At 40.5% G+C, this 17,318-nt stretch overlaps 1 protein-coding gene across 49 annotated transcripts in view; it reads right to left on the reverse strand.

The window, feature by feature from the left end:
* The window catches only part of NSD1 (nuclear receptor binding SET domain protein 1), a 175,670-nt gene that overhangs the window by 10,545 nt on the left and 147,807 nt on the right, over nucleotides 1-17,318 (reverse strand). For 40 of the 49 annotated variants that reach the window (XM_085013728.1, XM_085013714.1, XM_085013738.1 and 37 more), the window contains 6 exons: nucleotides 16,417-16,622; nucleotides 12,961-13,073; nucleotides 10,616-10,885; nucleotides 8,474-8,590; nucleotides 7,273-7,414; nucleotides 454-560 (listed from right to left, as the gene is read on the reverse strand). In XM_085013728.1, the coding sequence (XP_084869854.1) occupies nucleotides 454-560; nucleotides 7,273-7,414; nucleotides 8,474-8,590; nucleotides 10,616-10,885; nucleotides 12,961-13,073; nucleotides 16,417-16,622 (955 nt within the window). The remainder of the gene's footprint in view (nucleotides 1-453; nucleotides 561-7,272; nucleotides 7,415-8,473; nucleotides 8,591-10,615; nucleotides 10,886-12,960; nucleotides 13,074-16,416; nucleotides 16,623-17,318) is intronic. The other 9 variants (XM_085013751.1, XM_085013750.1, XM_085013752.1 and 6 more) reach the window with 1 other exon arrangement.

A 17,318-nucleotide genomic window follows, 5' to 3' on the forward strand; every position in this document is an offset into this window, starting at 1 on the left:
CGGGAACTCCCAGAATGTCATTATTTCAAAGAGACATCTTCTTGGGAGTTCCCATCGTGTCGCAGTGGTTAACAAATCCAACTAGGAACCATGAGGTTGCGGGTTCGGTCCCTGGCCTTGCTCAGTGGGTTAAGGACCCGTTGCCGTGAGCAGTGGTGTAGGTCGAATATGCGGCTCAGATCCCACGTTGCTGTGGCTCTGGCATAGGCTGGTGGCTACAGCTCCAATTAGACCCCTAGCCTGGGATCCTCCAAATGCCGAGGGAAGCGGCCCTAGAAAAGGCATAAAGACAAAAAACAAAAACAAAAATAAAACAAAAAACAAAACAAAACAAACAAACAAGAAAACCAGAAAACAAAGAGAAATCTTCTTAAAATGAAGACTCAGTCCTTAGCCACTGGTTAGCAAGGGAGGACCACCTCATTACCCGCAATGCAAATGTTTGGAAGGTACCTTTGGCCTTACACCCAAAAAGCCACTGCAGTTCGGGGCTCCACATTTGCAAACAGTCTTTCCATTTCCAAGACATTCTAGGTTGTAGTTGAAGGTAAGTTCAGTGCCTGCATAAGAGACAATGACAATATTAATATCTGTGATTTTAGCTACATTTCTGTATTAATCACAAAAGATACTGACTTATAAGAGAACAGATTAAATTTTTTTTTATTTATTTTTTGTCTTTTTGCCATTTCTTGGGCTGCTCCCACGGCATATGGAGGTTCCCAGGCTAGGGGTCGAATTGGAGCTGTAGCCACCGGCCTAGGCCAGAGTCACAGCCATGCTGGAATGAGCCTAGTCTGTGACCTACACCACAGCTCACGGCAACGCCGGATCCTTAACCCACTGAGCAAGGGCAGGGATCGAACCCGAAACCTCATGGTTCCTAGTCGGATTTGTTAACCACTGACCCACGATGGGAACTCCCCACATTAATTTTTAAAAGAATAAAAAGACATATTAACTCTAATCCTATCATATTAATAAAAAAATTTTTTTTTGGTTTTGTCTTTGTAGGGCTGCACCCGTGGCATAAGGATGGTCCCAGACCAGGGGGCTAATCGGAGCTGCAGCTGCCAGCCTGTGCCACAGCCACAGCTTTGCTAGATCTGAGCCTCATTTGCGACCTACGACCACAGCTCACAGCAACGCTGGATCCTAAACCCACTGAGCAAGGCCAAAGATCGAACCCGCAACCTCATGATTCTTAGTTGGATTCGTTTCTGCTATGCCACAATGGCAACTCCTTAATAAAATTCTTACATAAATAAATTCTAATCCTGCAATGTAGCCAGCTAATATAATTTAATAACATAAAAACTTATATGACTTAATATTTAAAGTAACTTTTTACTTTAGAGGTGTTAATTATCCTAAGCTATTTTTTCATTTTTTTCTAACCACTCAGATTCAAAATATATTCTTTCATAACCAAAAACCAACAACAGTATACTGTACATTGATGGGCCCAGGCACTGGGAAAGCAAGTATGAAGGAAACCTGTCAGTTTGTACCAAGGTAAGCACATCTTCCCAAGCAGCACTCAAGGAGATATCTCAATACAAAATAATACCAGAGAGTTCTAGACCATAGACCTAATAAGCCCTGGCTTTATATCCCAGTTACAATACAATCTGTGTGATGTGAGCCAAAGACTTCACTTGTTAAATGCAGAAATAACAATCTCACAAGCTTATTGAGAATGGCACAAAATGCACACAGCAATAATATGTAAACATTAACAGATGTACAAATTTAAGGTACAAAATGTTGGGAGTTCCCTGGTGGCCTAGTGGGTTAAAGATCTGGTATTGTTAGGGAGTTCCCGTCGTGGCGCAGTGGTTAACGAATCCGACTAGGAACCATGAGGTTGCGGGTTCGGTCCCTGGCCTTGCTCAGTGGGTTAATGATCCATCGTTGCCGTGAGCTGTGGTGTAGGTTGCAGACGCGGCTCGGATCCCGCGTTGCTGTGGCTCTGGCGTAGGCCGGTGGCTACAGCTCCGATTCAACCCCTAGCCTGGGAACCTCCATATGCCGCGGGAGCGGCCCAAGAAATAGAAACAATAACAACAACAACAACAAAAAAGACAAAAGACAAAAAAAAAAAAAAGGAGTTCCCGTCGTGGCGCAGTGGTTAATGAATCCGACTAGGAACCATGAGGTTGCGGGTTCGGTCCCTGCCCTTGCTCAGTGGGTTAACAATCCAGCGTTGCCGTGAGCTGTGGTGTAGGTTGCAGACGCGGCTCGGATCCCGTGTTGCTGTGGCTCTGGCGTAGGCCGGTGGCTACAGCTCCGATTCGACCCCTAGCCTGGGAACCTCCATATGCCGCGGGAGCGGCCCAAGAAATAGCAACAACAACAAAAGACAAAAGACAAAAAGACAAAAAAAAAAAAAAAAAAAAAAAGATCTGGTATTGTTAATGCTATGGCTTGGATTACTGCTACAGTGAGGTTTGACACTTCGCCTGAGAACTTGCAAATGCCGTGGATACAAAAAAAAAAAAAAAAAAAAAAGTCCCCCTTCTTTTTTTTAAGAGTCGCACCCATGGCATATGGAGGTTCCTATAGGGGCTAGGGGTTGAATTGGAGCTGTAGCCGCTGGCCTACACCACAGTCAAAGCAACACCAGATCCAAGCCACGTTGGCAACCTACACCCAGCTCATGGCAACGCTGGATCCTTAACTCACTGAGAGAAGCCAGGGATTGAACCTGCGTCCTCATGGATGCTAGTTGGATTTGCTTCTGCTAAGCCATGACAGGAACTCCCTAAAGTCCCCTTTCTGATACAAGTATATTCATCAAAATTGAGAGCAAATAAATCATATAAACATTCAAATTCAAAAAGTTAGGGATGCTGTATGTATAGCACTGGGAACTGTATCTAGTCACTTATGATGGAGCATGATGGAGGATAATGTGAGAAAAAGAAGGTATATATGTAGGTGTGACTGGGTCACTAAGCTGTAACAGTATAAAATTGACAGAATACTGTTAACCAACTATAATGGAAAAAATAAAAATCATTAAAAAAACTGCTCTAAAAAAAGAGAAACATAACATATAGAATTTTATACACGCATTCAAAGATGTCTCTGAGTGGGGGTAATGTTTACTGTTATAGTAAAAATGATAACAGAATGGAAGAAAATATTTGCAATAAAGTGACCAATAAGGGGTTAATCCCCAACATACACAGAGTTCATGAAGCTAAATTAAAACCAAAAAGACCCAAAAAATCACCAAGCTCATGTAAAACTTGGCCCATCTGCAATATGCCAGCAAGTATGCATCCAATTTCAGAGAAAACATAATCTAAGGTTTAAAAATCAAAAAATAAAAATCAGTAAGAAGGAGTTCCCGTTGTGGCACAGCAGAAACAAATCCTTTGGGAGTTCCCGTCGTGGCGCAGTGGTTAACGAATCCGACTAGGAACCATGAGGTTGCGGGTTCGGTCCCTGGCCTTGCTCAGTGGGTTAACGATCCGGCATTGCCGTGAGCTGTGGTGTAGGTTGCAGACTCAGCTCGGATCCCGCGTTGCTGTGGTTCTGGCGTAGGCCGGTGGCTACAGCTCCGATTCAACCCCTAGCCTGGGAACCTCCATATGCCGAGGGAGCGGCCCAATAAATAACAACAACAACAATAAAAAGACAAAAAGACAACAACTACAACAACAAAAAAAAAAAAAAAAAAGAAAAAAGAAAGAAACAAATCCTTGAGGATGTGGGTTCAATCCCTGGCCTCGCTGAGTGGGTAAAGGATCCAGCACTGCTGTGAGCTGTGGTGTAGATCGCAGATGTGGCTTGAATCCTGAGTTGCTATAGCTGTGGTACAGGCTGGAAGCTACAGCTCTGATTCGACCACTGGCCTGGGAATCCCCATATGCTGTGGGTGTAAGCCAAAAATAAAAAAAAATTAAATTAAAAAACCCCAACCCCAAAAAGGACAGACATCTAAGTAGACATTTCTCCAAAGACAACATGCTGATGGCCACAAGGAACATAGAAAGAAGTTGATCATTATTAGAGAAATGCAAATCAAAACTACAATGAGGAGTTCTGTCGTGGCTCAGTGGTTAACGAATCCGACTAGGAACCATGAGGTTGCGGGTTCGGTCCCTGGCCTTGCTCAGTGGGTTAACGATCCGGCATTGCCGTAAGCTGTGGTGTAGGTTGCAGACGCGGCTCGGATCCCGTGTTGCTGTGGCTCTGGCGTAGGCCAGTGACTACAGCTCCGATTCGACCCCTAGCCTGGGAACCTCCATATGCCGCGGGAGCGGCCCAAAGAAACAGCAAAAAGACCAAAAAAAAAAAAACCTACAATGAGGTACCACCTCACACCAATCATAATGGCCATCAACACAAAAAGTCCCCAATCAATAAATGAGGAGGACAATGTGGAGAAAAGAGAACCTCCCCTACACTGTTGGGAATGTAAATTGGTACAACCACTATGGAGAACAGTATGGAGGTTCCTCAGAAAACTGAATATAGAACTACCACATGATCCAGCAATCTCAATCCTAGGCATATATCCAGAGAAAGCCATTATTCAAAAAGGTACATGCACCCTAAAGTTCATTAGAGTACTATCTAAAAGAACCAAGACATGGAAGCAAGCTAAATGTCCACTGATGGAGGATTGAATAAAAAAGATATAGGACATATATATGATGGAATATCACTCAGCAATAAGAAAATAATGAAATAATGCCATTTGCAGCAACACAGATGAACCTAGGGATTATCAACTGAGTGAAGTCAGTCATGGTAAGACAAACATCATGTGATATCACTTACATGTAGAATCTAATAAAGAATGATATAAAGCCAAAAAACAGTGTACAAAGTGGTAACTGTCCAGTCAAAATTATAAAAACATGGAGTTCCCATTGTGGCACAGTGGAAATGAATCTGACTAGGAACCATAAGGTTGTGGGTTCAATCCCTGGCCTTGCTCAGTGGCTTAAGGATCTGGCGTTGCCATGAGCTGTGGCATAGGTCGCAGACGTGGCTTACATCCTGTGTTGCTGTGGCTGTGGCTGCAGGTGTAGCTCTGATTTGACCCCTAGCCTAGGAACCTCCATAAGCCACAGGTACGGCCCTAAAAAGCAAAAAAAAAACACAAAAAAACAAAAAAACTGTCAAAACCTGGCAAGATTTCCTACTGCAAAATGACATTATTTCTGTCTTTGAGACTAATCAATATATATAGTTTTCCATCTAATATTGTAAAGAGATTATTATTTATTTGCATAAGCAAATTATAAAGGAGCTGGCTTACATTTAGAGTTGATGGTACTAGAATCACTTGTGACCTGCCTGGTGAAAGGCTTACATTAGGAGGGGCCTACAGAAACCAAGACTAACTAACAGCAGGGTCATATCTCACCTGTAACACCCACTATGAACTTACTGGACTGAATGATGGATAATTCTATGTACATTAATTAATAGTATTTAAAAATTTATGAGCATAAGAGTTCCCATCGTGGCTTAGCAGTAACGAATGCAACTAGGATCCATGAGGATGCAGGTTGATCTCTAGTCTTGCTCCAGTGGGTTAAGATTTTGGCGTTGCCATGAGTTGTTGTGGTATAGGTTGCAGATGCAAGTCAAATCTGACATTGCTGTGGCTGTGGTGTAAGCCAGCAGCTGCAGCTCCCACTCAATTTCTGGCCTGGGAAGCTCCATATGCCTCACATGCAGCCCTAAAAAGACCAAAACAACAACAACAGCAAAAAAAACAGAGACAGAAGAATCAAAGAGATAGAATTGTGGTTGCCAGGGGCTGGAGGGAGGGGTAAATGAGGTACTGTTTAAAGAGTATCTTTAGTTGAGGAAAATAAAAAGTTCTGGAATGGACCTTGTGATGGTTGCAAAACAATGTGGATGGAGTTAATGCCATCAAAAAGTACACTTGAACAAACGGCTAGGAGTTCCCGACGTGGCGCAGCAGAAATGCATCCGACTAGGAACCATGACGTTTTGGGTTCGATCTCTGGCCTCGCTCAGTGGGTTGAGCAAGGATCCAGCTGTGGTGTAAGTCGCACATGCAGCTTGGATCCTGCATTACCGTGGCTGTGGATGTGGCTGCAGTTGTAGCTCTGATTAGACCCGCAGCCTGGGAACGTCCATATGCTTCGGGTGTGGCCCTAAAAAAGAAAAAAGAAAAAAAAATGGCTAGAATGATAAACTTTATGGGCAGAAGATCTAAACAGACAATTCTCCAAAGACACACAGATAAGCAAAAAACACATGAAAAGATGTTCAACATCACTAATTATTAGAGAAATGCAAATCAAAACTACTATGAGGTACCACCTTACGCCAGCCAGAATGGCCATCATCAAAGAGTCTACAAACATGGAGTTCCCGTTGTGGCTCAGTGGTTAATGAACCCTACTGGTATCCATGAGGATGTGGGTTTGATCCCTGGCCTTGCTCAGAAGGTTAAGGATCCAGTGTTGCTGTGGCATAGGTCAGCAGCTGTATTTCCATATGCCACGGGTAGAGCCCTAAAAAGACAAAATGACAAAAAAGTCTACAAACAATAAATGCTGGAGAGAGTGTGGAGAGAAGGGAACCACCCTCTTACATTGTTGGTGCAACCACTATGGAAAACAGTGTGGAGATTCCTCAGAAAACTAAAAACAGAATTACCATTTCATCCAACAATCCCACTCCTGGGTATCTATCCAGAGAAAACCACAATTCAAAAAGACATATGTACTCCAATGTTCAATTCAGCCACTATATACAATAGCCAAGACATGGAAGCAACTTAAATATCTGTCCATTATAATAGTATTTGCAGCAACATGGATGGACCAAGAAATTATCATGCTAAGTGAAGTTAGTCAGACTATGAGACACAAAAGTCATATGCTCTCACTTACATATAGAATCTTAAAGGGACAAAATGAACTTATTTGCACAACAGATCCTGATTCACACACTTTGAAAAACTTATGGTTACCAAAGCCATCGGTTGGGGGGTGGGGTGGGCTGGGCGTATAGGGTAGAAATGCTGTCAAATTGCGTCATGATGATCAGTGTATAACTATAAATATAATAAAATTTATTCAGTTAAAAAATGATAAACTTTGTTATGTATATTTTACATAACCTCAACAAAAAAATACCTAGTACATGCCACATACCACCTAAAAAGTCTTTTATGTATCCTTAGGAGTTTGTTAACTTCATTTTGGATTACAGAATATAATAAAATCTGAAATCCCATTCCTAGCTCCAGAATCCTTAAATGATTCTTACCTGCTTTAATGTCACTCAGAGCAAAAAGACCAACACGGGTATCTCCATTTACGGACCACTTCTGTGTTTCACAGTTGGGCTGGCAGCAATGATTCATGAACCGAGCATAGTTTCCTTTGGGACCAGCATCAATAATCCGGTCCTAGAATTCCAAGAGATGATGTTCATCAGACCTCCTAAGACTCCATTATTACTGATTAAAACTAGAGTATTCTCACTAACAAGCTGGAGTTCCTATTTGTATTTTATTTTCTTCTCTTTTTTCTTTGGAGTTCCTATTTGCCAAGTTTGACTCTCCCTGGAGTGGTTCTCAGCACTACTATCTTTGGAATAGCACCTTGGAATCTGTTAGAAATGCAAATTCTTGGGTTGCACTTCAGATATACTAAAGCAGAAACCCTAATTCTCAGAATGTTGTGTTATAATAAGCCCATTAGATAATTATGATATATGCTGAGGTTTGGGGACCACTGTCCTAGAAGCAGTAGCTTAGTTCTGAACCATCATAAATCATCTAAGATTTTTAATAATGATTTCAAGCCCTCATGCCAAACAAAGATAAGAATATCTTGAGGTAAGGATCTCACAAATCATAAAGATACAACTTGATAATTAAGTTTCATGCCAAGAAAGATCTATTATAAAAGCTAATGGGGTGTGGGGGACTTAGCAGAACCTAACATTCAGGTACAAAGAAGAAACTCAGTATACACAGAAGATAAACACATTAGGATGCTGGAATTAGAAAATAAATACTAATTCTAGACACCAATGAAATCCATCAGAAATTCCAAAGACTGGAAAGCTGAGTTCTATAGTCAACTTATATGCCCTTCTCAAGGAACTAATTAAATAATAACCAAAGTTTCTCAATCTGTAAAATAAAAAGTAAAAATTATTATTCATTTTTCTGGCTTCAAGTCTTAACCTGTAGAAATTACACTGAAAGACATAATGACTCACTTATGTTGGACAGTTGAAAAATGTTACCAAAAGCAGCTTTACTGCCTTCTGTCATGGATGTATAGCTAGAAATGAGCAACCTTATTACCTAACCTCCAAGTCCCTGATAAAGCATTTCCTATAAACATGGGAGAAAGACACTGTTTTGGGCAGTGTGTGACATGCCTAAAAACATAAAACTATGACAACACTAACTCACAATCTTACAACAGTGGAAAAAGCACTTTCTATTACTTACTTTGTCTAGAGTTAGCATGTAAAAATTAGTGATATCGTGTTCTTGGGCATATCGGATTCGAGCTCTGCACTCTTCTTCATCTATTAGCTCACCCACATATTCATTCACAAATTCACCCTGGAACAAGAAAAAGCTCTTGACTTAAATGGTAAAAAGTAAAACTGTGTTCACATTATACTTTATTTTTAAAAAATTAATGAAAATAACAGATCAAAAGCAATTCCTGTATATTTAACTAGTCACTTAAACAAAAGTTTATTCAAGAAATAATACAAACAACTATATGACAAGGAGAACATCTCCCAACTCCTACCAAAGCCAACAACAGAAAATGGGAAACACTTAAGATCAACCAAAATGGAAGTAAACTAATGCTCCACTATAAAGGGGATATGGATGGTTGATCACTTTATCTACCTAAGAACCTAAAAGTCAGTTCCTTTAAGCTATGTTCATTTTCCCTGGAGCATGCCCTGTCTACTGTCCTTCCACATATATCAAACCACTGTCCTCCTGACTCACTATAATATAACCATACTGGCTTCCAATCATGCTTTCCCTTCTACCTGTGGTTCCTGAACACTCAACTGGCCTAAACCAATGACTGTCTCTCTCTCTCATCTTTGTTTTATTTTTTGTCTTTTCAGGGCTGCCACGTGAGGCATATGGAGGTTCCCAGGCTAGGGGTTGAATCAGAGCTATAGCTGCCAGCATACACCATAGCCATAGCCACAGCCACGCCAGATCTGAGCTGCGTCTTCGACCTACACCACAAGTCATGGTAATGCCGGATCCTTAACCCACTGAGTGAGGCTAGGGATCGAACCTGCATCCTCATGGATTACCAGTTAGATTTGTTTCTGCTGAGCCACGACGGAAACTCCCCCTCTCTTTTTTTAATGGTGGCACCTGGGACATATGGAAGCTCCTGGGCCAGGGATTGAATCAGACCAACAGCTGCTGGTCTATGCCACAGGCTGTGGTAATACTGGATCCTTAACCCACTGAGCGAGGCAAGGGGTTGAACTTGCACCTTCATCGATACTAGTTAGATTCTTAACCCGCTGAGCCACAACAGGAACTCCAGTCTCAATTTAAAACATTCTCAGAGACAAGCTAGTTTCAGGCTTTTTGCCACGGTAGGTAATTATTCGATGTCTCTCCCCATATAGAATAAAAACTTTATGAAAGCATAGATTATATCTCTATTACTGAACACTGCATCTGCAGTGACATGCCAGGCACACAGTAGATAAAAAATAGCTACTTAGAAAATTTTACTGGAGTTACTGTTGTGGTGCAGTGGTTAACAAATCCGACTAGGAACCATGAGGTTGCGGGTTTGTTCTCTGGCCTTACTCAGTGGGTTAAGGATCTGGCTTTGCCATGAGCTGTGGTGTGGGTCACAGACGTGGTTCGGATCCCGAGTTGCTGTGGCTGTGGTGTAGGCCAGTGGCTATAGCTCCGATTAGACCCCTGGCCTGGGAACCTCCATGTGCTGCGGGAACGGCTCAAGAAAAGGCAAAAAGACCCAAAAAAAAAAAAAAAAAAAAAATTTTAAAGCAAACTTTAGTAAAATACTTCAAAAAGTATAACCAGAGTAAGATTTACACCATTAAAATGACAAGTATAATTTTTTTCTACTCAAAGACGATACAACATTAGAGAAGGCCTAATCCTCTTCCCCATCATGTTCCATGAACCCAAACCTTTGTTAATGCAGCAGCTTGGGTTCAGTGTCTGGCCTGGGAACTTCCACATGCCATGGGTGCAGCCAAAAAGTAAGAAAAAATTCAAAAAATAGATTTTATTTTATTAGTAAGTGATGAATATTTCTGTATCATGCTCTCTATCCTCTCTCAAATATAGGCTCTAGAATTTTCATGAAAGAGCAGACAAGGTCAAAGTATAAGAATTTCCTTCATTTTTTATCATTCTCCTATAGTAAACATGATCAATACTTGGGCTTTAGAAATAAAGGAGAGCCTCTAGATGAATATGGCAAGACATAATAAAGTTAATGGTTACATACCATGTTATTTCCCTCCCTGATCAATTTTCTCATATTCATCAAGAATTACTCATGTAAGCAATTGCAAAGAAATAGAAAAAATTCTGAAAATTAAGAAAAGTTTTCTTTACCTTTTTAATATCTGTTTTTGTCCTGAGACCCCAGCCCCTCTGTAATGTGCGAAAAATTTCAACCTCTGGATACTGGCGCTTAGTAAAGCACTGGTTTTGGCAGCGCCCTCCAGCAGGACATACTGTGGGGTGGCACTCATAGAGCAGCATGCGGTTGATGCACTCGGAATCTATCCCACAGGGGTTCTCATCAGTAGCTTTACAGTTGCAACGGGGAATTTCAGACAAGTCTGCAGTGAAGATCTGTACCCTGCCAATAGGACGGTTAACCTGGAGAAGAAACACAACATTATAGTATTGCAGGCAAGTCAACATAAGACAATTCAAGACCTGTGAAAGGCAGATTTCTATTCCTTAAAGTTGCATGCCACATTTTACATGATTTTGAACTACCAAGATTTAGCAGGATTATTTACAATAGCTAAAATGTGGTAAAATAATGGATTATGAAGCCAAAAAAGGGAAATTCTGACACATGATATACAACATGGATGAACCTAGGGGACATGATGTTAGAGGAAGTAAACCAGTCAATACAAATACTAATTTTTCTTATATAGAGAGAGAAAGTAGAATGATGGTTGTCAGGTGCTAATAGGAGGGAAAATGTGAAGTTATTGTTTAATGGGTATGGATTTCAGTTTTACAAAACGTAAAGAGTTCTAGAGATGGAAGGTGGCAAGGGTTGAATGCATTTAATACCTTTGAACTATATGCTTAACTAGGGTTGAGGTCAAAAATTTTATGTCTGTATTTTACAATTAAAAAATTACAGGCAATAAAGATTTAGCCAACTTGACATAAAGCCTCATCTGATAAGCAAAATACAAATACCACAAATTTTAAAAATATCATTTCCAAAAAACCTGTAATTTCAAAGCTGGTAGGCCAAGTAAATTGTAAACTGGGTTTCTCCTATTGCCACATGGTGGCGCCACGTTAGCTCTTACATTAAAATATAATAATAATCACCTTAAAAAAATTTTTTTTCTTTTTCTTTTTAGGGCTGTATCTACAGCACATGTAAGTTCCCAGGCCAGGGATCAAACCCACATCCTCACAGACACTATGTAAGGTTCCTAACCTGCTAAGTCAAAACAGAAATTCTTGAATCTGAATTTCAGATAAACAGTTTTTTTAGTTTAAGTATGTGCCATGGAATATTTGGCACATACTTAAACACACCAGACTCTAAAAATGGTGGCAAAATTGATCTCCAAGTGAAGACATCATTTTTTGTTTGTTTGCTTTTGTTTTTAGGCTGCATCTGTGGCATATGGAAGTTTTTAGGCTAGGGGTCAAATTGCAACTGCAGCTCCTGGCCTATGCCACAGCCACAGCAACATGGGATCCAAGCCACGTCTGTCACCTACACCACAGCTCATGGCAACACCAGATCTTTTACCCACTGAGCAAGGCCAGGGATCAAACCCGAATCCCCATGGATACTAGTCAGATTCTTAACCCATTGAGCCAAAAACAGCAACTTCGAAAACCTCAGATTTTAGAAACACAAGGGAAAAAAGTAAGTACACAAATAAAGCATCTAATGACAGAGAGAGAGACAGAAATACAGTCTTTGAATTAGGAATGATGTTGTAACAAACATTCTGCAACAAAAACTTGGATGATCTCATTTTGTTAATAGAGCTGAAAGTATTCTTTCATGTGGCCTGACACTTGAGCACCAAAAGCAACTTGAATAAAAGCTTTTTAAAAAGAGTTTTCAGTAAATACTAAAGTGTCTAATAAATTTATTCCTTACTATTTCTTTATCTTTACTTCTGTAAACTATTTATAAATATGACAATGTAAAAAATACAAAGGGCCTACTGGACTCAGATGATAAATAGTGATAACTCCTACCAGATACACAAGTGTTAGGTACACCTAACATGAATCCTTGTGACCTCAGGAATCCTAGTTATACTAGTCACCTAAAATATCTTTACTATCAGCCACTAGGAGAAGATTTACCATGTGTTGTATTGTTCACACTGCCTCAGGGACATTTATTATTTTTTATCATAGCTCTTTGGTCCCTTTCAAACCACAAGATGTTGACTCTGTGAAAAGAACCAATTCTAATCCACTTGTATGAAAAGACTTTCCAAAGAAAGCAACAAGAACAAGACTATATCAACAAACTACTGATTTTATAAAGTGCATACAAATGTACTGGAAATGTTGCTCTGGCACTTTCTTCTTAACTTCCTTTAAGCTCACACCTCAACTAAAAGCAAATGTGCTTGTGCTTCCAGTTCATCATGAACAGAGTGGCAAGCAGGCAAGCTTTCTGTATACAGGGTCTATCCGAGAGAGGGTCTCCTGAGGTCTTTTCTCACCTTTATATGTTTATAAGGTGGTGGCTTCTTGTCATTCTTTCGATCTTCCTGAAGCTGTCTCAGCTCTTTTTGGGCCTTTAACTCCTCAAACCTTGCTGCAGCTTCCTGAAGAGCTAATAAAACACACAGCAATATCATTTCATCTCTGGGTAGATATTTACTTCTCTTTTTTCTCCTTTAAAATTGGAGAAAATTCATATTTTAGACAAAAATCTAAGAAGTATATATGATTTCTATTTTCAAGTAAGTTGTAGTCCCCAGGGTATTCAGCTACAGCATTAAAATAACATATAATGGCACTATTCAGACTATCAGCTTCAGAGGAAAATTAAAAACAAAACAAAAAACCACACAGGACATCTCCTAACAAGACTGTATCTAATCAGCAAAATCACTGTCTTTAAGCCTGTATCTTTCCTCAGCCCTGAGTTTTCTGCTTCAACAAATAATGTACCTCCTACGTGTCCAGGAATAAGGTGGAAGAATTCAAAGTTGAAGTTTTCCTTCCCCTCTTGCCTTCTCTAGAGTACCTATGCCACTCTTGCTAAAATTCATTCTATAAATATCAACTATTAGCCTAATGATACAAAGACAGTTCTTCAAAGCTAATCTGCATTCAATTCATGCATTTTAAAAGATTCTTTTTTTTTTTGCTTTTTAGGGCTATACCCAAAGCGTATGTAGGTTCATAGGCTAGGGGTCCAATCGGAGCTATAGCTTCTGGCCTAAGCCACAGCCACACCAGATCCCAACCTTGTCTTTGACCTACACCACAGCTCACGGCAACGCTGAATCCTTAACCCACTGATTGGGGTCAGGGATTGACCCCACAACCTCACAGTTCCTAGTTGAATTTGTTTCCGCTGTGCCATGACGGGAACTCCTTAATTCATTAGTCTTGATTCAGGTTAAAAACTCTGAAAAGAGGGAGTTTCCGTTGCCGTGAGCCATGGTGTAGGTTGCAGACGTGGCTCCCATCTGGCGTTGCTATGGCTCTGGAGTAGTAGGCCAGCAGCAACAGCTTGGATTAGACCTCTACCCTGGGAACCTCCATATGCCGCAGGTGCGGCCCTCAAAAGACAAAAGACAAAAAACAAACAAACAAAAACTCTGAAAAGAACTCCAAATTTTCATTTTTCTCTGAGTCTTTCCCCATGCTCTGTTAATTCTTTAAAGAAAATCTCCCCTCTAATCCATCCTTTTTTCTCCATGTCCCTGTCACCATCTAGCGGAAATTATGTCGCCTGAAGCTGTTCTCTCCTTCCTTCATCCTATTATTGACTGTGCCCTACCCAGTTTATCTACTTAGTGTCTTTCTAGTACCCATCATCCTCTCCACACCATGCAGTTTCCTGTGAAAAGACTCATCATCTCTGCCTGGAGCTATTAAAAACATTCATCTCATTGACATTCCTTTCTACAGTCCTGATAGTCTACTCAAGTTGAGATTTCTAAAACTGCTCTGACCATGTAACTTACCTACCTATTCAGTAAAACAGTCCAGTGCTCCCCAAATGCCATGCTTTAAACTATACCAAATACTTGGAGATCACTAACTAATCATGTTAGATGTGTGTTTTCATATATACTATCTTCTTTTTCTTTCTTTTTAGGACTGAACCCATGGAATATGGCAGTTCCCACGCTACTGGTCAAACTGGGGCTGTAGCTGCTGGCCTACAGCAACATGGGATCCGAGCCACATCTATGACCTATACCACAGCTCATGGCAATGCCAGATCTCCAACCCCACTGAGTGAGGTCAGGGATCAAACCCAAATCCTCATGGATACTAGTCAGGTTTGTTACCACTGAGTTACCATGGAAACGCCCTATACTGTCCTCTTGTTACAACATTTTAAGCTATTAACTTCTTCACAGTCAGTGTAGGGATTAAGACTTTGGATTCTGGAGCCCAAACACTAGAGTTTGAAACCTTGCTCTATCACTTACTGGCACAGACACCTTAAGCAACAAATTTAATTTCTATATGCCTCAGTTTCCTCATTTACAAGATAAAGATCATGGTATCTAACTTAGAGGGTTGCCAAAAAAATTTTCGCAGAAAACAAACATTGAACAGGATCTCACAAACAGCAAATGGCAATTATTATTACTATGGGTCTTCTTCAAAGCATCACTTAAACAAGAAGCCATCCATGACCTCCAAACCTCAATACCCAGCACCATTTTGCTTCCTCATGGTCTGCTCCCATAGAATACCAAGCACACTCCTGCCACAACAGCAAAGAATGGCACTTCGACGACTATTATCTGTATCCAATGCTCCCACAAAAGCATGTGTTTCTTGAAGGCAGAGGCAGCCAGCCAGCCCAGGTTCAAGGTACACAAAGAACAGAATCCCAGTGCTTTAGCAAGCTCAGACTTGGAATATTCCCTGCACTCCACCTTCTCCCCCACTTGTGGTGTTGGCCATTTCTGAGCAGACAAAGAAGTTGATCATCTGGTCCCTGACCATCTAAGACTAGAAGACTCAAGATCCAAATTCCTATAGTATTAGTATTGATAGCTCACATCTGCACAGAAGAAAGCTCACTTACTGGTAATAGGTAAGTAAGGACCCTTGAAATAACATGAGGCAAAAAAAACCTCTGTTGAACTTATTCTTCACAGACATCATTCATATGCTCCATCCAGGAAGTTTTACTTGCTTAGAATCCTTTCAACTCAATCCATGCACAATAATATCTTATACTTCAATATTATCCAAATATATTCAAATTTGAAAGGTTTCCAAAGCAACCTTTACTCATTTTTATAGTAAGAGAAACTGAGGTTCATACATGACTCGACCCCTTCTGGCCTCAAATGTCCCTACTCTTTCATTGCTAGTCTAGCTTACAAAAACCTCTTTGATTCAGAACATTTATCCTCTGCCCTTCCCTATCTAACTTTGCTGTATAATTTTTCGGTTAATTTTATTTCTTCCCAAAAAAACTCAAAAAAAAAGAGAGAGAGAGAGAGAGAGAAAGAAAGAAGGGAGGAAGGAAGGAAAGAAAGACAAAAGAGAGAAAGAAAAAAGAAAAGAAAGAAAAGAAACAAACAAACAAACAAAAAACCCCAACATTCCCTGGAACAAATGTGCCTCTGTTAGAGATTATGGCCCTTGCCTAGCAAACTGCAATGTTTATTGTACAAAATAGTCCCAAAGCTCCAATACTTACTTGATGAGATGCTGAAAAAACAGAATTGATAAAACAAGAAATTTCCCTTAAGGAAATTCTAGTTAAGAAAAGGTTAGGTTCAAAAACAATGAATTACATGAGTTAATACCCACACAAAATCTTGTAGCTTCAGCAACATACTGCTCCCAGAGGGTAGAACAAAGCTGCTAATGGAGCGAATGTAAATACTAGAACATACAATTCTACCAGACAGCAGATACTCTGGCAACAGAGGCTGTGTTGGCCTGAGAAACAGAAAGGTTAAAGTTACCTTTTTTATATGTCCCGTCCACTCCTTTGCCCATTTTATCCTTGCTGCTCACATCTCCTTCCATGTAAGGAAAGACTCGGGCCTGGTGAGTCCACAGATAGTCATTAGACCCAAAGAAGAGCACAGGAAACTCTCCTACATCATGTCTCATCTTGTCAATATTGGAAGGTACAGCGCGAGGATGGCAGATCTCAGCTGGCCACCACCTGGAAAAGTTGAAAACAAAGAAGAGAACTTGTAGAAGGTTGCAAGGCATTAAAAAACACATTCTACTTTTGGGACAGGAATAAGGAATAACAATATATAACCCACACTGAAGTCTGACCCAGGGCATCTTACAATCTAGAGAAGAAACAAGACAAAAGCCTAAATTTGCCCACCCTCACAGACATGCTCACATATAGGCATACATTCCCTTGACTCAGTTATTCTACTTTAAGGAATATATAAAAGGAGATAATTAGAGATATGAACAAAGCTTTATGACCATAATGTCCATTGCAAAATTATCTATAAAAATGAAAACACGCGAGTTCCGTTGCGGCTCAGTGGTAACAAATTCGACTAGTATCCATGAGAACATAGGTTCAATCACTGGCCTTGCTCAATGGGTTAAGGATCCAGCATTGCCGGGGCTGTGGTATAGGTCACTGATGTGGCTTGGAACCCGAGCTGCTGTGGCGTGGGCAGGCAGCTATAGCTCCAATTTGACCCCTAGCCTGGGTACTTCCATATGCCTGGAGAGCAGTCCTTAAAAAGACACACACACACAAAAAGAATGGAAATCTAGAAGCAATTTCAATGCTCACATTAAGGGATACAAGTAGCTATGGTACACTACATGATGAACTACAAACTGGTCTTTAAGAAGGAAACCTATCAATAATTATTCAGGGTATAGA

Source organism: Sus scrofa, chromosome 2 (genome assembly GCF_054392235.1).
Source record: "Sus scrofa isolate SSC_HxYL_T2T_F1_AM1 chromosome 2, Sscrofa_HxYL_maternal_Yorkshire_Landrace_v2.0, whole genome shotgun sequence".
NCBI classification, from domain to species: domain Eukaryota; kingdom Metazoa; phylum Chordata; class Mammalia; order Artiodactyla; family Suidae; genus Sus; species Sus scrofa.